At 35.2% G+C, this 25,971-nt stretch overlaps 1 protein-coding gene across 7 annotated transcripts; it reads left to right on the top strand.

The window, feature by feature from the left end:
* Positions 1–576: 576 nt before the first annotated feature.
* Positions 577–25,887, top strand: LOC136232637 (uncharacterized). Of its 7 annotated transcripts, XM_066021897.1 has the most exons (25): positions 580–822; positions 997–1,291; positions 1,392–1,460; positions 2,031–2,168; positions 2,265–2,382; positions 4,186–4,268; positions 4,463–4,558; positions 5,127–5,295; positions 5,380–5,522; positions 5,602–5,688; positions 5,816–6,001; positions 8,224–8,391; positions 8,699–8,819; positions 8,921–8,990; positions 10,539–10,626; positions 10,703–10,823; positions 13,459–13,652; positions 13,781–13,889; positions 14,400–14,555; positions 15,443–15,545; positions 17,131–17,304; positions 17,959–18,104; positions 18,183–18,358; positions 25,200–25,285; positions 25,836–25,887. In XM_066021897.1, the coding sequence occupies exons 1-25, from the start codon at positions 587–589 to the stop codon at positions 25,870–25,872; spliced, it is 3,369 nt and encodes a 1,122-aa protein (XP_065877969.1). In that variant the 5' UTR covers positions 580–586; the 3' UTR covers positions 25,873–25,887. The 7 variants fall into 7 exon arrangements, with proteins under 7 accessions (XP_065877974.1, XP_065877969.1, XP_065877968.1 ...); XM_066021896.1 differs by lacking the exon at positions 25,836–25,887 and having other exon boundaries at positions 25,200–25,352; XM_066021898.1 differs by lacking the exons at positions 25,200–25,285; positions 25,836–25,887 and adding an exon at positions 19,074–19,260.
* Positions 25,888–25,971: the final 84 nt, after the last annotated feature.

A 25,971-nucleotide genomic window follows, 5' to 3' on the forward strand; every position in this document is an offset into this window, starting at 1 on the left:
ATACAAAGAGAAATTTCCATCAAGATTGGTCACATTGACCTTAAAATGATTTGTTAGGAGTTTATTGTGGCAATCTTGTTGTAAATTTTGATGATGTTATGCTTTTAATGTTGTTATTGTGGCAATCTTATTGTAAATTTTGATAATGTTATGATTTTAGTGTTATAATTCCTTATTGTGCCTTTTTTATTATATACCACTTTGTAGATTGCGCGATATACAAAGATAAAAAATGCTTTAAAACACGTCTTTTATCTTCGCAGACTTCGGATATTGCGAAATCTGCGAATTAAAACGGGAGGCAGACAGACAAGCGGTAAAATTACAAACATATTAAGGGTATTTTAGAAAAGTCACATAAAATCAGTTTACATATGTAGTAAATTAAGTAAATGGATTAAATTTATAAATAAGTTTTCTATTTGATCCAATTTTATAATTTTTTCAATAGAAAAATAGTAAAAAAAAAAAAAAACAAAAAAGACACGTAAATAACATAAGTTACATACATGTCAGAATACACTCAAAAAGCCCAATTTCACATAATTTGCCCAAAATATTCTATTACGGTCCGATCCACCTACTAATGTGTGCAAGTCCAACAATGGCGGGAGACACTAGACTAGACTGCTCACAAGGAGAAAAAAAACATGAAAAAGACAAAAAGGAAAACGGAGGTGCCAGCCAGCCAGCCAGCCAGCCAAATCCAATGGAACAAATGATGGTGGGAGCAAGCAGAATACGTGGACAAAGATTCCGAATCTTTTCTCCTTCTTCCATTAATAAACTCACTCCTTTCTTCACTCCCTTTCGATTCCCCAGGTTTTGCTCATTTCTTTGTTTATTCTTCAATTGCATTGATTGTTTTCAAGTGTCAAGTATCATTCCTAGCTTAATTCACTGTTCCCATTCCGGATTCTGTTGTTGATGCTTGTAATTTGAGTGATGGATTGGGGAATCGAATGATCTCTTCTGATCAATTCTTGCATGCACAAGGAAAAGGCTTGATACTAAGTGGACCTGTACAAGGCTGGTATGTAAAATGGCTGATCGGCAAGACATGACGGTTACTTCTAGTTCTGATGTCACCTCAGGCGATATGATTTTTCAGCCAATTCTCGAGGATGGAGTTTTCCGATTTGATTGTTCCGCAGATGATCGGGTTGCTGCATATCCCAGTCTTTCATTCGTTAATACGAAAAATAGGGACACACCTATCACCACTCCTTCTGTTCCTTCATATACTCCTACTTTTGAATGTCTTATGGGCCAGCAGATTGTCAAACTTGAGGTATCACTTCCAAGTTTTCTACTTCTTAGTCTCCACTTATTGATATATTATTTACTTTGGAATAGCATAATTTATGTCAATGTTATTTTTTCTTGTTCAGTTTCCTGTTGGTACCTCCTTTTATGGAACTGGAGAAGTTAGTGGACCACTTGAGCGAACAGGGAAGAGAGTAAGTTCTTCTACTTATACTTCTACTTTTTCTTTTCCTTAATTTTTTTTTTTGTTTTTGTTTTGTGTCCGCGTGTGTTCATGTGAGAAACATTTTCTTGCCATCAAGGTTATAACTGTTATCTGATCTACCTAAACCAATTGCCAAAATGCCAAAACAGCAAACCCGCTCACTTTCATCAAAGAAGGCATTGCTGAATGTGGTTCACCCTTTTCTCTAGGTCTATTGCTACATTGAAAATTTATCTATTTTTAAAATTGTCAAAATCTATTACTCTTATCACCCACAAATTTGTAACACAGTTGGTCCAAAATATTGAATTGCTATTAAATAGTACCTTACTATGCGGATATTCTAAAGAGAACTTTTTCAATGTGATAATACTTCCATCTTGGATTGGATCAATCAACTCTTTTCTGGTTCCAGCTTCAGCCTGTAGTGTGGTGTGTAAGCCGGGGAATTCCATGTCCTTATTTAACAAAGGACTAAGTCTTCAATCCAAACACATTAGGAATCCCATGGTGCCGTCTTTGACATCTAAATATAAGCATCTGTATCTTGAAAATGTAGGTGTTCACATGGAACACGGATGCATGGGGTTATGGTCCAGGAACCACATCTTTGTACCAGTCACATCCATGGGTCCTGACTGTTCTTCCAAATGGAGAGGCACTGGGAGTTCTTGCCGACACCACACGACGGTGTGAGGTGATGTGACTGTTGTGTTAGCAAGTATTTAGAAGCTTTAAATAAATCCTTATATATTTGTCTAATTTACTGTTGGTTGTATTTTCATAAGCACAGATTGATTTGAGGAAGGAAGCAACAATTCAGTTCATTGCCCCAGTCTCATATCCTATCATTACATTTGGTCCTTTTGCTTCGCCTGTAGCTGTTTTGCAATCTTTATCGCGTGCAGTTGGTAATTACGTGTATTTTGTAGCTTTTTCCCTTGATTATATTCTAGTGTTGTCTTCATCATGGTGGTTTTATTCTAAACTATATTCAGATTTGACACACGAAATATTTAGTGTAAAGATAGATCTTGTCCTAGAAAATTGAGGGGTGTCTTAATTTAAAGTCAACGCTTTTGCTGGGATATGCCATGGATGCATGTATGCAAATTACCCTAAGGTTAACAAGGTGAAAAAATCTGCAGTATGAGAGCAATATATATATATATATATATATATATATATATATACACATATATATATATATAACTGCACAAGGTAATGGTATCAGTTTGTGTAGAAAATCCTATAGGTTCACATTTATCAAATCCAATCAGTATGAATTATATAATCTGCAGTAAGGAGTTTAAAATTTGGGCGATGACCAAAGAAACAAAGAAAGTACTGCAGCTATTACATCAGGTCTGACCATCGTTTTAACGAGCAGAAGTAAAGGAAGCCTGGCCTTCTTATTTAATATATATATTTTTTCCGAGAATGGATGGAGTCCTTAAAGATAAAGAAGGCTCCAATCATCGTACAGTCGTACTCCTTTTTTTTCCCCTTAAAATGTAAAACAATTGTTATATAATGTAAGATGTTTCAACTATACTAGGATTATGAGGCTTAGATGTGAGTTGTAAACCGATCCTCTTTAAGATTGTTATCTGGGCATATGATTTTCCTCAAAAAAAAAAAAAAAAAAAAGAGTCCTGCCTTTTATTTTAAATATGAAATGTACTAATTGAGGGCGAGCCTTGGCGCAACGGTAAACGTTGTTGTCGTGTGACCGAGAGGTCACGGGTTCGAGTCTTAGGAGCGGCCTCTTGCCAAATAAATTGGCACTGGAAGGCTTGCCCCCCAGTACACCCTTGTAGTGCACCGGCCCTTTTATGAAATGTACTAATTATAGTGGAAGTGCTTATTGATAGAGAAAAGAAACTTTTTCACACTAAGGGTTTGACTAGTTATATTCTATGCTACAGCCTAATATATTTATGAGAAAGAATTATTAATTTTCCATATAGGGTAAACTTTTATCATCAAATTTTGAGGAATTTTCTTTTTTTACTTAAAACTAAATTTGGAGAGACTATTACCATCATACTATACGAAGAAAACATTAGTTGTCATTTATCATATTCATTTTATAGTTTGATTTTATGAATTGTCAAAGGTTCGAACCTCCACAACCTAACTGGGAAGTTGACTTAATTGGGCCTAGAATTCCACCATTCTGTAAAGCCTCTTATCATCATCTAATATTGTATGAGTGCTGGAATTCTGGTTTGAGCTTTTCAAATTAAAACCATTGACATATTTAGAAGGATTAATTCAATCTAGTTAGCAAACTTTTCTTACAGGGGACATGCTTCACTTTTTGGCCCTTGAAATTTTGGTCTGGGTCTATCATTTGAAGATCTGCACCAAAATAATTTGTAATACCTTTGATAGGTTTATTTCCTCTAAGATTCATTGACTATATGTGTATCAAGGACTGGTACACAAATCCTGCCATAGCACATAGAGATGGTAGTAATGCGGAAAGGGAGAGTCGTGGGTTCAAATCCTACAGTTATCAAACAATGATCATATCATATGCGTTTAGTTAGAGCAGAAATATATTTGATTGGATGTTGAGTATTAATTTATGGATTTATGTGCTTAGTAGTTAGTAGCATTTAGATAAATTCTAGCGGATTGTTTCCTTTCTGTTTATTTCCCCGAATCTTCTTATGGTGTGTTGATTTTAGCTTTATATCTGTCCTCAGGAACTGTATTTATGCCCCCAAAGTGGTCTTTGGGCTATCAACAATGCCGTTGGAGCTATGATACTGATGAGAGGGTTCATGAGGTAGTGATCTCATGCATTTATTCACCCAAATTTGTTGAACACTGCAATTTCAGGCTAGGATTTGTTGTCTAGAAGGACAAAATTTTAAACTGTCATCATTTCCAACAAAAGTTCTATTGCTTAACAATTGGTCCTTTAAGGTTTTCTTTTCACATCATATATCCTTTCTGTTTGCTGAACCTCTTGTTTTCCAGGTTGCCAGAACATTTCGGGAGAAGGGTATACCCGCTGATGTCATTTGGATGGATATTGACTACATGGATGGTTTTCGTTGTTTCACATTTGACAAGGCATGTTTCTGTTAGATTCTTTGGATGATAACTTCACTGCTGATTCACTTTAAATTTTATGGTGTCATTGGATGGGGAGATTTAGAATTTGAAGTCCATGCATCTGAAGTTTAGTGTTTAGATCCTTTGGATTGAAAGTTTCATGTATCTTGCAAGCAAATTGAGCTTTTTTTTTTCTTGGAATAAAGTCTGTATGAAACATAACTCTGCTTTGCTATATGCAATATGCCATTTCAAGACTCAGGATACAAATAACCAAATGCATGTTCAAGTCTCTAAAAGTGGTGAACTCATTTGATCATTTAAATAGTTGGGTCATGTTCAGATCATTGCTCTTATTACTGCTTTATTCACGGATCACTGTTTCATAGAGTTATATGTGCAAATGAATAATTAATTGTGCTGTGAGAAGTTTTTAGTACTTGCTATCTTCCCAAATTCACTTAGTTTTATGAATGACTTTTAGAATGAAGTATGTTCCCATGCATAGAAGTAGTTTATCAATATGTTCTGATGAACTTCTTACTATTTGATTCTGAAACGGTGATTTTTTAATGAATTCTTTCAGGAACGTTTTCCAGACCCACAGTCTTTTGTGCAAGATCTCCATGATATTGGTTTTAAAGCAATTTGGATGCTGGACCCTGGCATGAAATGTGAAGAGGGTTACCATATCTATGATAGTGGATTTAAAAGTGATGCTTGGATTCAAACTGCAGCTGGAGAACCATTTATTGGTGTGTTTTCTGTTTGCAATAGTAATTCCTGAAAGAACGACATAATAAAGTACTGTTGAGTCATATTTTAAATATCCATTTCAGGGGAGGTGTGGCCTGGGCCTTGTGTTTTCCCTGATTACACACAGTCGAAAGTCCGCTCTTGGTGGGCTAATCTGGTTAAAGATTTCATTTCTAATGGTGTTGATGGCATATGGAATGATATGAATGAGCCAGCTGTTTTTAAGGTGATTCCCATGTTGTATTTCTTTTCTTGGTGATTACAGTTTCTGTGGTAGCAATTGGTTTCATTGTTTCACCTTTCAGTCAGTAACGAAGACGATGCCTGAAAGCAATACTCATCGAGGAGATGAGGAACTAGGGGGTTTTCAGAACCACTCATACTACCACAATGTATTTTCTCTGGCCTTATTTTTTTTCTCTTAACATAGAAGTGGCTTCTACAAATGTAATTTACAAGTAGTTTGTTATTATCGTTGTCCTTTTTACTGTTGAGATCAAGTATTTTTCTAAATGTTAGGTCTATGGCATGCTGATGGCTAGATCAACATTCGAGGGCATGAAATTAGGTAATGAAAATAAGCGTCCTTTTGTTCTTACTAGAGCCGGATTTCTTGGTAGTCAAAGGTATGCAGCAACATGGACTGGAGATAATCTTTCAAATTGGGAGCATATGCACATGTCTATCTCCATGGTACTTCAATTGGTAAGTAATGTTCGGAATGTGTTTTCCCAATGGATAATGGAAATGCAATAGGATAGGAGTATAGAAGTCTTATACATGAACTGGCCCTATTTACCAAATTTGCATGAGCTAAAGATCGAACATACCCAATTGTTCAAGTGTTTAATATAAAGAAAAACGTTTTCAAAACCCCTAAAATTCCCCTCTCAAAGAGAATAGCAAAAAAGATGCAATTCTCACCTCTTATTGATAGGCCTAAGCAGTGGGAACCTTTCCAATAACTTGATTCTGGAATTACAATTGGACATTCTCTTGTAGACCTAATGAAATCAAGAGTGGTGCATACTAAATCCTAATCCTGATAGTTCTATGACATATTGTAAGTAAAAGCAGCAAGTGAACCAATATCCTTATCCCGGAGAAGAGAGTGTTTCTGTTATTGGATATGATAGCATTATCAAGCTCTAAATGCTTCAGAAGAGCATATTTGAAACTGAACACTTGCGAAAACAGTAGTATTTAGGCTGTAAGTTGCATATCAAAGGTGAGAGAGGTGGAGCATATTGTGTTTATTGAATATCATAACTCGAGCAGTCAAGCTCTAATCACTCTTGAAGAGCATGCTTGAAACTGATTAACTGAAGGATCTGGCAAGGAACAGGAGTATTTTTGTGTGCGTTAAAGTTCCCCATATAATTGTGGCGTTAACTTTTTGCAAGTCCGAGTTAAGTCATAATGATATATGCTCCGTTCCCTCATATACAAAACCAAAATCAAAATTGTATGTAACAGCCAAGTCTATTGGAGTTGGAGGAATGTCAACCAGGGAGCTATGCTTCAATCTATGACGAAACTTTTAACAGCATGGTGAACAATGGATAGAAGGCATTGAAAATTCAATTGTCTAGCTGCAGTTAGCACTTGATGACTTGTACAAGCAAGCAAAAGAGGAGTGAATGTTATGAACTTGGTTAGCAGGTGCAATGCAGGAGTGATCAACAGCTGTTTTTAATTACATTTGCTTATTTTATTTTATGATTTAGAGCAATTATTAGTCTATTTAAATTCCGTGTAATCTTGTGGGAATTTGACGTAGATGCTATAAACATGAAATCAATCATTTTCCGATAGTTGGGTGGTTATAGTAGTAGTAATGTAATCCTTGTTTTTTGCCTTCATAAACAAAAATTTTTTTTTTTTTTTTTTGCATCCCTAGGAATTGTATATAGGTAGAGTTGGAATAATTGAAAGGGCAGGAAGATTTTAATTTAGAGAGTTTTTACTCTTGGGTTTTATCGGACAAGTCCTCTTTTATAGCAACAAAAATGGAAAGGGAAGCAATTCTCAACAACAGTGTGCACTGGTTATTTGATTTTGGGTTACAAGGGTCCATAATCAGATTCTAAATGTGGACCTGTACCAATTATTTTTTTCCTTGAACATATTTTTCATTGAAGAGCTACTCTTGTAGTAGGTGTATAGCTTTAGCAATGAAAAGCATAATGGCATGAATGAATATATAATGCCAAAAAATATCTCCAAGCTCCTGAACTTGTCATGTTTGTTTAATCAAGTTCCTAATTTTTATTTTATTTGATTGACCGCCAAACAATTTTTGTATTCAAGTAAGTCCTCCAAACATTTGTTCATATTTAATAAGCTCTTGAATAGTTCTCTTTGTTTCATTGAGCCCTAAAATAAATATAACTTTTCAAGGGTTCAATCAAATAAAATAGAACTGTACGGACCAATATAAAAAGCTTGACAAGTTTAGGAGGGGCTAAAAAATGCTCTTATCCTATCCTATAGTATATATAATCACATCTTGCTATCTGAATTGAATTAGGTCTACTCTACATGTGTTATACCTTAGGTTGAGTAGCATACCTCATCTCTATACCAATGCAAGAACTTGATGTATTGCACTCTAGGTAAAAATGATTGAACATATGATCCTTAGACTAAATTTTTTCTCGCAGGTGCAAAGGCATTCTATTGATTGGTTTTTCTTAATTAATAATTGTCTTTACAACTCTTCCTCTACTTCACAAAAATTTTGTTGGACCGTGATGATCTCCATGGCATTTAAATTAGAAGGAAACAGAGAGCTTCTTCTTCTTCTTCTTTTTATTTGTTTATTTATCATGGACGCTACAAATTACTGAATGCATAAAAATACGTGTGGGCTTTACCTCATGCAACATAATCATTTGCTCTGATTTTGGTTTTACTTTTGTAAACAGGGACTCAGTGGTCAGCCGCTTTCAGGACCTGATATTGGTGGATTTGCTGGAAATGCTACACCCAGGCTCTTTGGAAGGTGGATGGGTGTAGGTGCAATGTTTCCTTTTTGTCGTGGACATTCCGAAAAAGGCACCCTTGATCATGAACCATGGTCTTTTGGTGAAGAGGTTCGCCTATGCTCTAACAATTTAACTGCATCAACTTTCTGATTTTCCAATGATCTGATGTAAACGGTCAATATTAGCTGATCATAGCCTGGTGCCTAGATAAGAGTATTCTAATTTGGTTTAGACCTGGGCCTGCTGTAATTAGGTTATCTTTTATTCATATTTGTCATCAGATACCAAATGTTGTTAACATAGTATGCTTGCATATCTTTCTGATCTCCTTAATTTTCCATCTGCAATTTGAATTAGGTTAATTATTTGGTTCTGCTAGCAAAAATTATTTTGAACTGACTTCAAATTGCATTAGTGTGAAGAAGTTTGCCGTCTGGCACTGAAGAGACGTTATCGGCTTATGCCACATATATATACTCTGTTTTATGCTGCTCACAAGATGGGCACTCCTGTGGCAACTCCTACTTTCTTTGCTGGTAAGTTCTTATATTCTTAAATGATCTATGCTATTTTTGGGATGTTGGAGAGAATTTACTTTTTGAAGTGATTAATAAGTTTATATAAATCTCTTCTACAGATCCAAAAGATCCAGGTTTGAGGACGGTTGAAAACTCATTTTTGTTGGGTACACTTCTGGTCTATGCAAGGTTTTTCTCTTTTTAATCTGAGATTACTCACTTGGCTTGATGCAAAACTGTACTTTAATGACTTGATAATTAGATGTTATGTATTAGGTTATAACTTATAATCCTTTCGGTGCTAGGAAAATACTCTGTTCTATTGGATTGAGTCAAGAAAGTTGTCATCTTGGACATGCAGACTGAAATTTCAGTTGTATCTGAGATAGTGCAGTCAGTAATTTTAAACTTTTGTTTGTTGATTGGACCCACTGAGGGATGATGTTAAATGGAAATGCGAGCAGGTCTTAAGCAATGTGGTGCATATAAGTGAAAAACATTATAAGGATTCTTTGTTTTCTGTAGAATTATCCAAGAGCTATCCAGTAGGCACATTGGATTTGTTCAATAATTGGCCTAAGAAAATAATTCTATACGTCATTAACTAACATACTAAAGGTTATTAATAGACCATTCATTCCCATTTCAGTTGGGTTTAGCAAATGGTTTATTGTTGTCAATTCCTTACGAAATTATTTTTTTCATTGTATTTGCTTATTATGAAAGACTTTGTATGTTTGGGTCCACCATGAAATTCAACATTGTGGTATCAGAGTTTGGTTGAGATCCTTGGCAAAGAATTTAGGCAAGAGGTTGAGATTATGTCTTGGAAACTCAAGTTGGACATGGTTGATTTTCATGTGGTCGAATTGTGCAGCATGGTTAGGGAGTCACTCCAAAGAAAGCTCCTAGAAGAGGGCTTCCTGGGTTGTACAGGAGTCCTTTGAAACAGGGAAGGTCAGTTGCCTGTTACCAGTGTGAAGCTATCTAGAGTGGTCCGGTTGGCTGAGTTTGATGCGTAACCATCATGCACAATCAGGGAAGGTTGTGAAGCCGATTGGTCCAGGATCAAGCTTGCCTGGTTGGATTTTTGGTATCATCAAGTCATGATGGAAGACGACTAGCAGTGGAATGAATTCTACAGGATCAAGTTTGTTGTGATCATGGGATTTGGATAGAAGCACCTTAAGTACCGAAATCAATAGAAAGATTAGTGGGATGATTGTGCATGATGGTGCAAGGAGATATGGTATACACATGATTGAGAGGAAAAAATATTACCGGTAACATTTTTTTCTGTGAAGAATATTCTGATAGGCATGTTCCAGTATACTCAATAATTTGGCCTAAGGAAAAAAACATATTTATGTTGTTACCTGACATTATAGATAGGCAGTCGCTCTATTCACTTGGGCTAGCCCAAGGTTTATTGGCTGCTGATTTCTTTGGACATTCCAGATTCCTTAGCTGTTCTTGGATCTTTGACTTTTTTTATTTGATAATCTTTTTGCTCACTTAGTGCAGCTTGTTATCAGGGAAAATGCATATGTAATCTTCTACCCGCTCAACATTCATTCTTTTATTAATTTTTGGACAAGAATTTCGTTGCTCTCTAATATTGTATTTTTGTGATATTCTTTTATTACTTCGGTGGCGAAGATTCATGTGCGTAGAGGCCTCCAATCTTGCTATGTTCTACAAACTTTGTACTGATGTTTTTTTTATCATCTGCTGTAGCTCGATTCCTGATCAGGGAACAGACAATTTGCAGCCTACTCTGCCGAAAGGAATCTGGTTGAGATTTGACTTTGATGATTCACATCCAGTATGTATACCATATCTTAAACTTATTTATTTCTAAAAAGGCATTTTTCTTTCCCTCATTATTTCATGTATGACAGGATTTACCAACTTTATATTTGCAAGGCGGATCAATAATTCCACTGGGTCCACCACACCAGCATGTTGGTGAAGCTAGTTTATCAGATGACTTAACTCTCCTTGTAGCCTTAGATGAATATGGTAATTTGTGCAACTTAATTTTTGTAAACCTGCTAAATTTTCATTTGCTGACAAATGCATGTACAACAGCTTCATGAAAATTGCAGTTTGTTCTAAAGCCTCATCCTTAATCCAGATCAGTTTTTGTCATCAGTTGATCTCAAGGAAATAATGAAGTTTGCACACTAGGTTAAGATGCTGATAAAACAATAAAAGCAGATACAATGTTGATTAAAAGACATAATTAACAAATGTAAATCTATTTGCTAAGCACAACAAACACTCATTTGATGTAAAATTTATCGTGGATTTCAGAGATTAATATAAAAGCTATTATCCGCTTAAGCTTTTGGTTTACTTGAGATGATATCAGAGCCTCTCAAATCAAGTGGTCGAAGGTTCCAACCCTGACAACCCCATTAATTTGTGAAATTTCAACACATGGTAAGATGAGCTTGTATTGTACATCCTTGAAGCCTAGGGGGGCAGTCGCATGTGGTGGTGCGGCCAGGGGCGGATGTAGGGGGGGTCAAAGGGGGCATTTGCCCCCTTCATCCCATTATAATTTTTTTTTTTTAAATCCAAAAATAAAGGTTAAAGTGCAAAAATACCCCTAATGTTTTGGGTTAGGAGCAATTTTATCTCTAACGTCTAAAATGGTACAATTTTATCCCTAATGCTGGAAGCCAAGAGCAATTTTACCCCTAACGTTGATAAATTGGGTCAATTTGAGAAATAATTCATCAAGCTGTCTTCTCGGTCATGAATAATAGTGTCTGGAATTGATCCAATTTATTAACATTAGAGGTAAAATTGGTGCAAAATTACAAAATTGATATGCAATTGGTGCAAAATAAAGAAAAAAATGACTGTATTTTATAATAGTGTCTGAAATTGATCCAATGTATCAAAGTTAGTGATAAAATTGCTCTTGGCTACAAACATTAGGGGTAAAATTGCACCATTTTAAATGTTAGGGGTAAAATTGCACCTGACCCAAAACGTTAGGGATATTTGATGCGTAACAACCCGAGAATCCCGGAAATGGATGATTACTAGTCGGAAACATTATAATTTACGTTTTTTACAAAAAAAAAAAAAATCATGAAAATAATGTATGACAATTGAACGATTTTGCATTTTTCGTCACCAAAAATTGAACAATTTTGCATTTTTTGTCATAAAAAATTGAACAATTTTACATTTTTTGTCTAAAATTTTTTTACGTAGAATTTTGCCCCCGGCTCCCTCAAATCCTGGATTCGCCACTGGTGCGGCAGTGATTAATATAAAAGCTATTATTGAGCCTTAACTATCAGCTTAAGCTTTTGGTTCACATGGTTCCTTGACAGTTGAAACAATTGTTCTGCATGGAAGATAGATTGTGGATTGGGATTATGCACATTCAGATTCATGTGGTTGCATAACCATGTAATGCAATATAAACATTTGGCTCCAGGATGTTAGGTGGATGCATGAATTTGTTTATGCTAGATTGCAGATAACAAGGTCAATGGTAATGAAATGGTGAATTGAACTTTTATTGATTAAACAATTTTCTTTTTATAACCACACCTTGACTCTAATTTGAGTTTGTTTTTGGGACGTTTCCACCTAAACTGCATTACTCGTAGTGGCCTAGAGCTTTAGCTGAAATTGGTAGGGAGTGGCTAGATGTTTCAATATCATAGACTCAGCTGAATTAACCTGAAAATGAGACCTTGCTCTAATAGATGCTTGACAAAGTATACTCAAACTAACTGAAAGGGAAAAACGAACTTTGGCCTTTTGTTGATTTGCAGTGACCAAATTATATCTGTATGAAATAATTAAATCTTTAATTCCATGTTGCTGGGTGTTTTGTGGCATTTATGTCTTGTGACAAGGCAAATTATTATTCTAGTTGTATATGCAACAACAGAGTAAAAGATTAATTTTCTACTTTGGAATGATAATTTTATCACCTAAATGTTGTAGTGTCACCATAGTCATGGTTTTAGTTGCAAAACTGGACTATAATGTTTTTTGCTTTTATCAGTCTTTTGTTTGTTAGAATAGTAGATGTGTAGATGCAGAAGAATTAAACATACTTAAGTGTTTTTAATCTAGCTATTTCACTCTTTAAATTAGTAGTAGCTCTGCTTATTAAAATCATAAACCAGGTAGGTTCGCTGAAGAAGCTTTAAAGAATCTATTAGTCTGTCTGTCACCTAAAATTGTCACTGCTTTTGTGTGTAAATTAAACATCTGAAACGTTTGAACATACTTTTCTAACCATGCTATTTCTGAAATTTGCTAATTTACTGCCCCTAAGACAAAGAATAAAACATTTATCAGCATTTTACTACTGAATTCAAAATTAGAAAATGGGATCTTAAGTTAGAACCATTGTGCAGGGTTGTTTAGACTAATCTATTTTGCGATCTTCTGATGATTCCATCAATTCAACTAAGTAGTTAATATTTGGAACTATTAGATGTAATTTGGCTTTTATATGGGGACTGAACCATGCCACTCTAGTATTTCTTAAAGGAGAAAGTTAGCAACCACAATCTTGCTACTTCAGTCTCTTTCTCCCCAAGTATTCTCCATGTATGCATGACTGTGTAGGTCAGCTCATAAATGGTTGTATAAATCAGTTCGTCTTTATTTGCAGGAAAGGCTAAAGGTGTAATATTTGAAGATGATGGTGATGGATATGAATTCACCAAAGGTGGATATTTGTTGACACACTATTTTGCCGAACTTCATTCTTCTGTTGTTACCGTTCGAGTTTGTGAAACAGAGGGGTCATGGAAAAGGCCCAAAAGACGTCTACATGTACAATTATTACTTGGTGGAGGTGCAAAGGTACATCCTTTTACTTGAGGAACAATTGCACCGAATTGGCTTTCTCTATAATGCACATCAGTATATATATATATGTATATATATATTTATTATTTATTTACAGTACTGCTTCACTTCATTGTGAACAGGTTGAGTCTTGGGGAATGGATGGGGATATCATCCACATTATGATGCCTTCTGAACCTAATGCTTCGGAGTTGATATCCATAAGTGAGAAGCAATACAGGAGTCGGTTAGGTAACATTATTTTCTCTTCAGGACTGTTAGACTACTCTGCCTTCCCATTTCCTTCTGCATTAGCAATTTTCTCCCTCTTCAAATTCAATAGTTTCATTTTTTTTTTTTTTGGTAGCATCTTCGTTCTTTTTTCCCGAAGATTTTTTTTTTCCTGATAAGATTTTGTTTTTGTGATCATTATATTTTATGTTGCTGCCTTTTTATCATTTATGAGTTTTAGAAAATTATTCTTTCAGAGTTTTAATTCTAAGAAGAAATCAGTATTACATATTTGAGGACCATAATACCTCAGTATTCTATCACAATATGGACAATGCATATCAGATACAATTATGCCAATATCGTTTGCTAGATGATTAGAAGTTCTGTATGTTTGTCTTCTGCTCGTTTGTATTGAAAATCAGTTGTATTTTCTTTTGTTCATTTTATCCTGAACTTGACATAATTATGCCATACATTTTTTTTGGGTAGCTTCATGATGTTACTCAGTTCTGATATTGTTACATGCAGAAAGTTGTAAGCATATTCCTGATGTTGAAGAGGTCTCTGCACAGAAGGGAATAGAACTTTCAAGAACACCTGTTGAACTGAAAAGTGGTGATTGGTTTGTTAAAATAGTTCCATGGATTGGGGGTAGAATTATTTCCATGGAGCACCTTCCATCAGGTAATGATCTAGTGCCAGCATCTATTTTATAGCAGTGGAAAAACCTTCAATCATTGTTCTCTCCTCCTAAGTTTCTGCACGGAGGAAAGAAAAAGGATGTCTTATAGACACGCATTTGATCAACAATCATTACTTACAATTTCAAGAGCACTTACTATAAAAAATTTCTAGGCCATTTCCAAGTTATGGCCTATCAAACTGAGGTCCTTGGAGGTAGAACTTGTTGCTACTCCTACCTTTGTGTGTTTGAAATATACTGCAGCATTGTTGATGCAGTTGAAAATCTCTAGATATGAGACTTATATTTAATTAATTGTTAACTACAAAATTAGTGACTTTGATATAAATTTTCTTATGAATGTTTTTGTCGGTTAAATTTTAACCACTTTTTCTTGGATTTCTGCTGTTTTTCAACAACTTTTCCCTGCTTTAAGTCATAGCTAGCCAAAACAATTGTATTTTAATTGAAATACTTCTAAAATTATGAAAACCAGAAAACATAAACCTAATTAGAAACACAAAAAACGAGTTCTTTCTTTATGATGTTGAATATCTCAAAATTACTTTTTGAACATGTTAATTGTTATGCAAACTGTCACCCAGCAGAGAAAGATGTTAAAAATTTATAGATGTGGATATTTGGGGATAAGTTCCACATCTACATATGACAAGTTTGAGAAAGGCATGGGATAAAATGGAATTGTACTACCCGCATGAGAACATTTGATTGTTTATCTAGTTTCATAGCCCTAAATCATTGGCAGTTTTTAATGTGGAGCTTCGTGAATTTTCAGAATGATAGCAATAATTTGTGTATATATTTTAGATTATGCTTCAAGTGTCCAAGAAAGGTATCAGATTCCTCATTTCTGGCTGAATAATTTCAGGTACACAGTGGCTTCATAGCAGGATCGAAATTGATGGATATGAAGAATATAGCGGTATGGAGTACCGATCTGCAGGATGCTCTGAGGAATACAATGTCATTGAGTAAGTGTTTTGATATTTGCTAACTCTCTCTCCCTCTCTCTCTCTCTCTCTCTCTCTTTTCTCTAATTTTTATATAAATGCTAGTAAAAGCCAAGGACATAAATTTGCATGACTGGTGAGAAGAAACTTGATTTTAAATATATAAAAGAAAACTCGATTTTACAGATACAAAAGCAATAAGAATAATAATTTCTTAGCTTTATGTTATTATTATATGACTTGAATTATAGTTAATAATATATTGGTTTTACTATTTAATATTTATTATTTCTAAAATAGTATTAGATTTATATATGGAAAAAAGTGCACAATGCGCCTAGGGCCTCCAAAATGCTGGAGACGGCCCTGTTTCTTTATAATATTTTACATAATGAACTTCAATATTCAAATACATATGTGATGAGGTGGTGCATGTGAAATTTTCATGCACTAACTATTTTACTCAAATGTTTGGATTTCAGATGATATTGTGTTGGTTGATGAGACGAAAGAAGGAGTGGAGATGAAGTTGGAACTATGGAGGCAAACTCTAGAATCTAGAGGTTTTAAGTTGAGTCGAAGTAAGACAGAATATTTGGAGTGTAAGTTTAGCGGCCGTAGGAGTAGGGAGGCAGGGACAATCACCCTAGATGGGAGAGTTGTTCAGGCCTCGGATTGCTTCCGGTATTTAGGATCTATTATCCAAACGGATGGAGAAGTAGATGGAGATGTTGCCCATAGGATTAAAGCTGGTTGGTCGAAGTGGAAGAGTGCTACGGGTTTCCTTTGTGATCCCGGCATGCCTAATAGATTGAAGGGAAAATTCTACCGGACGGCAATTAGACCAGCATTGTTATATGGTACGGAGTGTTCACTGCCACATCCATAAGATGTCGGTGGCGGAGATGCGTATGTTGAGATGGATGTGTGGTCACACGAGAAAGGACCGGGTGCGTAATGAAATAATTAGGACAAAAGTAGGGGTTACATCTATTGAGAATAAAATGAGAGAAAACCGACTAAGGTGGTTTGGCCATGTGAGACGTAGAGCGCTTGATGCGCCGGTTAGGAGAACCGAAGAGTGGCAAAGGGATGTAGTGGTGAGGGGTAGGGGAAGACCTAAGCAAACTTGGAGGAGGGTGATCGAGAGTGATATGAGTTTATTGGGAATTGAGGAAAATATGGTAGTGGATAGGACGGAGTGGAGGGAGCGAATCTGTGTCGCTGACACGACTTGATTTTCACGGTTTTATATGATGGTTCATGTTAGCCGACCCCGAATCATTTCGGGACTAAGGCTTTGTTGTTGTTGTTGTTGTTGTTTGGATTTCAGTATCATGATAGTATAGTATTGCAACAATTATCTTTGTTTCATGTGCAACTGCGCCCATGTTCTTTGAGCATAACCAGTCCAAACCTTGGTGGAGGAGGATTGTGGTAGGTTGACACCCAGCCTGAAAATTTTATGACATACTGTGTATGGATTTTTCTGATCGGAAAAGAAGAATTGATACAGCCAACCCCAACAAGTTTCGGAGGCTTGGTTGTTGTTGTCTTTGTTTTATGTGCATGTATTGAATTTTACACACATATTTACCCCCTGTAGGCGAGATCTGGAACATGCAGGAGAAGAGGAATCTCTCGAGTTAGAATGTGATCTTGGTGGAGGATTGGTTCTTCGACGACGGATATCTATCCCGGAAGGTGATCCAAAGATTCTTCGGATTGACTCTGGCATATTGGCCCGAAATGTTGGAGCTGGTTCTGGTGGATATTCCAGGTTATATACAAAAGTCTTCACTTTTTATGATTTTTCATATATAAGTATTACGAGTATCGATTTTGGTTCTGCCAAACTGCAATTTTGACAAATGCAGCAAGGTTAAATATGAATCTAGTTGGTTAGAAGGCAGGAAAGCCAAAAACAGATTCTTGTATATCATGTAATGTTGACAGTTCTTTGCTTAGCATGCAATGATTTTATTATGGCAAGAACAGGAAAGCAAAACCTATAAAGAAAATTTATCTTATTGGATGACTGATTTTGGCAATTATAGGAAATGTTATGGATAATGACATCAATAGTCCTAAAAATTTAACCTATTTATTTTACTATAAACTCTTTAAGTTATCCTTTTTACAATCAATTTCAAACTTTTTAAGATCTCTTGTTGTTAGTTCATTTTATAATATTCTATTAACACTGCATTTTACTTCTATTCCTCTCTTTTTCTGCTATGAGATATAGAACGACTTGAATAATATAACCTCTAAGTTATTAAAATTAAAATATATAGAAAAATATAGAGTCAGAAAATAGGAATGTTTATAAGAAACTTTTTTTTATTCCTTCTTGTATAGCAGGTCTGCTTGACAGACAGCTCTTTATTCGCGATCATAATTTGTTATATTGACAAGAATATTTGTGATGTAGGCTTGTTTGCTTGAGAATTCATCCGACCTTTACCCTCCTACATCCCACAGAAAGTTTTATCTCATTCGTTTCGATAGATGGATCAAAGCATGAAGTTTGGCCTGAATCTGGTGAACAGTTTTACGAAGGGAAGCTTCGGCCAAACGGTATTTTGCTTCTTGTTTAAATTTATATGATTTGGTAGATATTTGATTGTAATAATTGGAAAATGTTGTTAATTACAGGAGAATGGATGGTAGTTGATAAATGTGTAGGCGTTGGGTTAGTGAATCGGTTCGAGATCAAAGAGGTATACAAGTGTTACATCCATTGGGGAACTGGAACAGTAAATCTTGAGCTTTGGTCTGAAGACCGCCCAGTTTCAAAGCAATCCCCCCTCAGAATTTCCCACTCCTACGAGGTTCAACTAATCAATTAATTTTTACTTTTATAATCTACCACAATTTAGATTTCCATCTGCATTGCATTGCACTGTCTAATCACAACTTTTATTAATAAATATGGATTTCTAATATTATATATTTGCTTCCTCATCTTTAACGTAATTATGACTTGGTATTCATGCATTTAAAATTCCTTTATGATTTGAAATATTTTCCTCTTATTCACTAGTCTCCTGCCTTTATCTTATACTAATGAAGCAATGATGACCATTGGTTTGAGTTTTCAACTTATATGCAATGATTTATTTGGTCTCAAAAATTGTAATTTATTTGATAATAAACACTAGAAATCAACATTTATTAAAATGTTAAACACATGAATGATTTGTTAAATATCAGAAAATCGAAACCAGGATTCTTAAAACATCATTTTTTGATATTCCTGCATAAACGTTGCATTAGGAAATGAATCTCAAACCTCGTTTGTTTGTCGGAAAATAGTGTGCTTTGAAAAATATTAGGTAAGGGAAGATTTTTAGGACAATTCTTAAAAATAATGCCCCTTTTAAAGATAATTCTAACAAAAATTGTTTGGTTCAACTTTTTTACTCTTTTAATGTTCTATTTTTTCTGATATGGTTAAATAAAACCGGTGAACACTTTACCTGTTTTATTTTTGTATAGACCTCGGTGTATCAAACAACAGGTTTACAATAATTAAATCTGCTGCAGTCACCAGTGTCAACCCCAATTACCACTCTCACCTTCTGGAGTGTCATGGAACCACTTGAACTAAAAACTCAAGTTGATAGTTAATGGTCAACTTCATATTAATATATGACACCCCTTCATATGTGAGTACCCACTGGGTGTGAAGCATGTACAATACAAACTCATATTACTATGTCCTGCAATTTAATCAATAAATGAGGTTGAACCCTGAACCACTTGGTCAACTAGGCTCTAATACCATGTCATGTGATCTATGGCACCAAAATCAGTGACCTATTTGGAAGAGGATGAAAGGAGGCATGTATTTGTATTACTTGACTCAACAATTGTAGCGATAGGCGATGATGAAGGCTGTGAAGCTAAGGTTTCTGCGGTAAGATTGTAGGTTGGACCTGAGGAAGAGGATGCTGCATAGGTGGTGACAACATGAACAAACTGATTCCTCTTCGACTTGTTTTGTAATTTCTGACAATTGCGTTTGGTATGACCTAGACCTGTCCATGGGCCGGGCTCGGGCCGGGCCGGGCCAGTCGGGTTTTTAAGTAAAAATGCTCAGCCCAAGTCCAGCCCAGCCCACAATTAATTTAGGCGGGCTCGGGCCTAAAAATCAAATCCCGAGCCCAACCCATATAAGCCCACCTAAATATATATATATATATATAATTGTTAATTATAAAAAAATAAATATTATACTTAAAAATAAATATTTAATATATAAATAAATATTTATTAATTAATATTAATAAGCGGTCCGGGCTGGGTTGGTCCGTGTTATTTTTATTAATCCCAAGCCTGCTCAAAAAATAGGCGGGCTTTGGCGGGCCTGGGCCGATGAACAATTTTTATTGTCCAAGCCCGGTCCAAGGGACACGGGTCTGGGCGGGCCGGGCGGGTACCCGGGCCCATGGACAGGTCTATTCGTGATAATACTAATAGCACACAACTTTTCTTCCTTCATTAGAAGCTTTTCCCGGATAAGTGTGAGCAGACCCAATCTGCTTGCTAAATAGTGCACTAGATACAAGAACCACAAGAGGAGCTGAAGGTGTTGAAAAAGAAATGTCACTCCGTATAATACGAGTGAGTGCCTAATTTGCATTAGGAATTTCAGCACTGGACAAAATCTGAGAGGTGACAGACTCATAATCTGATCTCAGTCCACATAAAAAGCCGACGATAAATATTTTTCCTATTATTTACAAAGCACCCTGATATCAGCACCCAAAGGTAATAATTCATTCAATTCTTCAAAAACTTGCTTAAGCTGCATAAAATGTCTTATTAGGTTGGGTAAATTACATATGTGGTGTACAACCTTTATCTTGTTTCACACTTTGGTGTATAACCTTCAATTTTGCACACTAAAATATACAACCTTTTGGTGACCTCACAATAAAGTGTACAGCAGGTAATTGTGACCGGTCAATCCAAAGTCAACGCGTCACCTCAGCAATTTAACTTTTCTAAAAATAAAAAATTAACCCAATAAATATAACATTACTTTTATACCCTTAATAAAATCATCTTCTTCAACCTTCACCCTTATTTTCTTTCTACTCCCTTCTCAAAAATTATTTCTCTCTCTTCAACCTTCATACTTGTTTTCTTTGTACTCCATTTTCAAAAATTATTTCTCAATCTAACTTTCATCTCTCTCATTCTCTCTCTTATTTTCTCTCTCATCTCTCTCATCACATAATGTATTAAGCCAAAAAAAAAAAACTCTAATTGGAAAAAATTAACAGTAAAGTCCTGGATCGAATGAAAATTTTACTAAAATAAATTTTCATATTGCCTGTCAAACAAATCTAGGACAAATAAAAACTTATTTCCACAAAAAAATACCACTGTTTCCTAACAAAAACCATTAAAAAAAAGCTATCCATGAACCGAAAATATATCATGTACACAGAAAACAGAAACTTGATTTCAATGGAAGGTATCAATGTGATCTACGCCGCTTGGTAAAATTTAATACCGAAGAAGATGAAGACGGTTGAGAAGAATCAAGATTAGATCGTCTCGGAGCACAGGCATTATTTAGAGACGTCTCACCACCACTAATTGAAATCGGCGGCATGTTAAACGATTGCATCGGCGGAGGATTTCTCCACTGGGGAAGTGGCGCTGCTACAAGCAGTGTTTGAAGAAGAGGACCTGCCTCTGTTATAGCATCCAACAATTTCCCCTTCTGAGGCAAAGCTCTTCCCCTTGCAATACATTCAATCGGATCCATTATCACATTCGAAATCGGTTGAAACTCACTGAAATTAGAATCCGCGGACGAAGCAGCATCGAAGAACGAATCAACAGGGGATGAATTGTGGGAATTAAATATCTAGTTTAATATGGATGTCTGTTTAATTTGCTTATAAGATATTTTAGAGAGAGAAAAGGAGAATTAAAGAAAATAAAAAGAGATGGAAGAGTTAGAGAGAGAAGTGATGAGAGAGATGAGAAGAGAAAATAAGAGAGAGATGAGAGTTAGAGAGAGAATGAGAGAGAAATAATTTTTGAAAGTGGAATACAAAGAAAATAAGTATATGAATGTTGAAGAGATAGAAATAATTTTTGAAAATGGAGTAGAAAGAAAATAAGGGTGGAGGTTGAAGAAGATGATTTTATAAAGGGTATAAAAGTAATGTTATATTTATTGGGTTAATTTTTTATTTTTAGAAAAGTTAAATTGCTGAGGTGGCGCGTTGACTTCGGATTGACCGGTCACAATTACCTGCTGTACACTTTAGTGGGAGGTCATCAAAAGGTTGTACATTTTAGTGTGCAAAATTAAAGGTTGTACACCAAAGTGTGAAAATAGGTAAAGGTTGTACACCACGTATGTAATTTACCCGTTGACCTTTTCGGTCAGAATGATAAAAAGCTTTATAGACATCGAATACACGCGATATATTGTCACTGCCAACATATAAAAAATGCAAACAATCCATCAGTTCCCTAACATACTCACAATGTTGCACCAAACTTACAATGGATGTGTCAATCGAGTTTTTAATTTGAATGAAGAGATGAGCATCATCTTCTGACCAATCCTCATCCTCTGATTTGGGCTCATCAGTCAAATGTCAATCCTTTCTAATATTGCGTAGATAAATCTTCACAGGTTTGGACCAGTCCAAATAGTTTGAACCATTCAATTTGTTTTTAGTGATCTTGTGAGATACAAGAATACTAGTGGTAATGACTATAGTTTTAGGGGTTTGTTTTTGTTCATCAGCCATGTCACTGGATCACAAATAGATAACAAATTTCCCAAAAAAAAATGGACAACAAGTACTATGCAGATATAGAAGAACGATCACAAATGAGGACACCAACAACCGAAGCTTCCAACAAAGAAGGAAATAACCCAGACTGTAAAGAGTGACAAACAAACACCTAAAAGTTGGAGGGATCGGAAACTAACAAAGTAGGGATGCCGAAAGTGCCTGGACGATGGCGGAGGAGAAAGTCGAAGGGTCGCCTTCAATTTTGGTGACCGGACTTGTACAAAACCGTCGATTAGGAGGACTTCCTGTTGGAGTGTGCGGTGAAGCAAATGAGACCCCAAAAATAAAGTGTCCAATTGTTCTGTACTTACAGAACAAGACACAAACCAGATATAGCGGAAGATACCATGAAATGATGAAAGTGTTTCTTACTTTATGATGATGATAGATAAGCTTTACACATATATATATACAATGATGAAAGTATGCGTGTAGTAAGAGACTCATGACTAGTAAGGAGATCTATGACCTATGCAGACTCAACAGACAGTAATGAAACAATAATACAATATAGACTTACAAACTTATAATTTAATATGTAACCAGTGGCGAATCCAGGATTTGAGGGAGCGAGAGGCAAAATTCTACGTAAAAAAATTTTAGACAAAAAATGTAAAATTGTTCAATTTTTGGTGACGAAACCGTTCAATTGTCATGCATTATTTTCATGATTTTTTTGATAAAAAACGTAAATTATAATATTTCCGACTCGTAATCATCCATTTCCGGGATTCTCGGGTTGTTACGCATCAAATATCCCTAACTTTTTGGATCAGGTGCAATTTTACCCCTAACATCTAAAATGGTGCAATTTTACCCCTAATGTTTGTAGCCAATAGCAATTTTATCCCTAACGTTGATAAATTGGATCAATTTCAGACACTATTATAAAATACAGTCATTTTTTTTTCTTTATTTTGCATCAATTGCATATCAATTTTGTAATTTTGCACCAATTTTACCTTTAACGTTGATAAATTGGATCAATTTCAGACACTATTATTCATGACCGAGAAGACAGTTTGATGAATTATTTCTCAAATCGACCCAATTTATCAACGTTAGGGGTAAAATTGCTCTTGGCTTCCAACATTAGGGATAAAATTGTACCATTTTAGGCGTTAATGATAAAATTGCTCCTGACCCAAAACATTAGGGGTATTTTTGCACTTTAACCCTTAATTTTGGATTTAAATTTTTTTTTTAATGGGATTGGGGGGGATGTCCCCTTTGACCCCCCTACATCCGCCCCTGTATGTAACAGGGAGTGTTAACAATAGGGTCTAATATAACAAATTAATTAGGTTTTTTTTTTAATAATGATGATTAACGCTTTTATTAAATAAAAATGACCATATAAATAAAGATAAATAACATCAGTAATGCTGTCTTTTTTTTTTTTATCAATAGGAGGCAAAAGTGTCATATCCTTGTCCTTAATTTTTTTTATTTATTATACCCCAAAACCTAAGTTATATTATATTCGTTTTAGGATCAGTCGATTAATTGGGTGTTACGGGTATAGTTTTGAGGGTAATTGCATATTTTTATAATAATTATAAGTTTAGGATAAGTTTTAAAAGAAATTAGATGTTTGGAGGATCAAAAGGAATAATTAATCACTTAATTTAAGACCTATATATAGCCTTATTTTAAAAATTAAAATCATTTTTTTATCAAACCAATCCTTCATCATTGTTCTTCCTCCATCCTTCTCCTCCATTCTCTCTCCACCTTCAACCACCACCAAAAACAGGGCAGCTCCACCGTTTTAAGTGTTTTCGGAGATCTAACCGTCTAAATCGCCTCAAATTTTAACTGGAGACTCTAGACACATAGAAGCAACGTCTGACCGGGGGGATTTTGATTTGGAGTAGTGTACAAAGAATACGGGCTAGGCAGATTTGGGACAGATTTAGGGTTTTGGTGATGTTGTTCTCAAATTTAGGCTAAGATAAGTAACTATCAACTAGTTTTGGTTTGCATGTATAAATATATGTATATTGAGCTATAAATTTTCTTGAATTGGTTTCCCTAAGGGTTTAAGTGCTATTTGGGTTCAATTGATGTTGATTTGGATTTCTTTAAGGGTTTTAATGTTATTTTGGTTCAATTAGTGTTCAATTGGATTTCTTTAAGGGTTTTAATGTTATTTTGGTTCAATTAGTGTTCAATTGGATTTCTTTAAGAGTTTTAATGATATTTTGGTCAATTGGTGTTAAATTGGATTTCTCTAGGGGTTCAATTGATATTTTAGTTCAGTAAATGTTGGATTTCGATTTATTGATGATTGTAGTAAAGTTTGATCCATTTGATAAGAAAATGTATACAATTGAAGTTTGGTTGGATTTTGGGTAAAGTTAGTATCCATCAGGAGTAGTCCGGACGGGTGGTTTGATATTTGAAGACCATGTTCAGTGAGGAACATGGCCTGTGTATACAGTCTAAAGACCTAGTCGAGTATTCGCAGCGAAGTGTTGGGTAAGACCAATACGGGATTAGGCATGGTTAAAAAGACGTCTCGATTATGTTTGCGTGTTGTGGATTGATTTACGAGGGGATACTCGGTGATGGATACGATGTTGAATTTGATTCAAACTTTGGTTTTTAGTAAACGTTTATATAAGAATCATTATATTTTGATTAAGTTTGATTTGAGATTATTGATTAAAATTCCGTTTTAATTGGATGTTGTTTACAAGTTAATAAGTGTAAGGTTTGGTTTGGTTAAATGTTTTCACAAATGTATACATATAGCTATTTTACGTAAAAACTAGTTTCTATAGTTGATAGTTGCTTACTGAGTATCTCATATTTTCAAATGTTTTAATGTTTTTAGGCGAAGAAGTACGAGGTACTGAGGGAAGTGTTCGATACTTGGGCGAGGATTGGATACGACCATGATTGTCCAAGTCGTCTTCTAGGGTATTGCATATCATTTTGTACATGTAGATATAGGTTTGTTTTGTGCTTATGAATGTTTAGGCACCCGAGTTGCCAATTTTGAAAGGGTAAAGAAGTTGTGGTATGCCGGATTTTGGTTTGAATGTCCAATTATGGTGTTAATTTGTGAGATTAGACAAATTAAAAGTTAACATATTAGAATTGGAGTAATTTTCTATGTTTTCGAACTCGTTTTGGTAAAACGCACAAGAAAAGGATTCACAATTGGAAATTATAAATGATTTTCGACCTTTTACAAATGTAAAAGTATATGTAGAAAATTTTTTTAAGTTCAAAAAAAGATTTGTAATTCTTAACATTTGATTGTGAGATGTTACTTCTGACTCGTTCACGCCTGTGGTAATGTCTCACTGCCATATCCGATTCTATTTTGGATCGGGTTTGACATTTTGGTATCAGAGCATAGGTTGGTCTATATGTATATGTGTATAGGTATATATGTGTCAAGTATATAATTTCCTAAAGTGTATATATCATATATTAAGAATGTAATCGTTTGTTCATCATATAGATGCCTCCAAGACGACAACGTGGCCGACCACCTCTAAACAGGGGTAGAGGTAGAAATGCAGAAATAAGAGAATTGGGACGGGGTCCCGTGAGCATAGAGGATAGTGTAGCCTCTGATGCTAGAGTTCCACCTGTTT

This window comes from Euphorbia lathyris, chromosome 6 (genome assembly GCF_963576675.1).
Source record: "Euphorbia lathyris chromosome 6, ddEupLath1.1, whole genome shotgun sequence".
Taxonomy (NCBI): domain Eukaryota; kingdom Viridiplantae; phylum Streptophyta; class Magnoliopsida; order Malpighiales; family Euphorbiaceae; genus Euphorbia; species Euphorbia lathyris.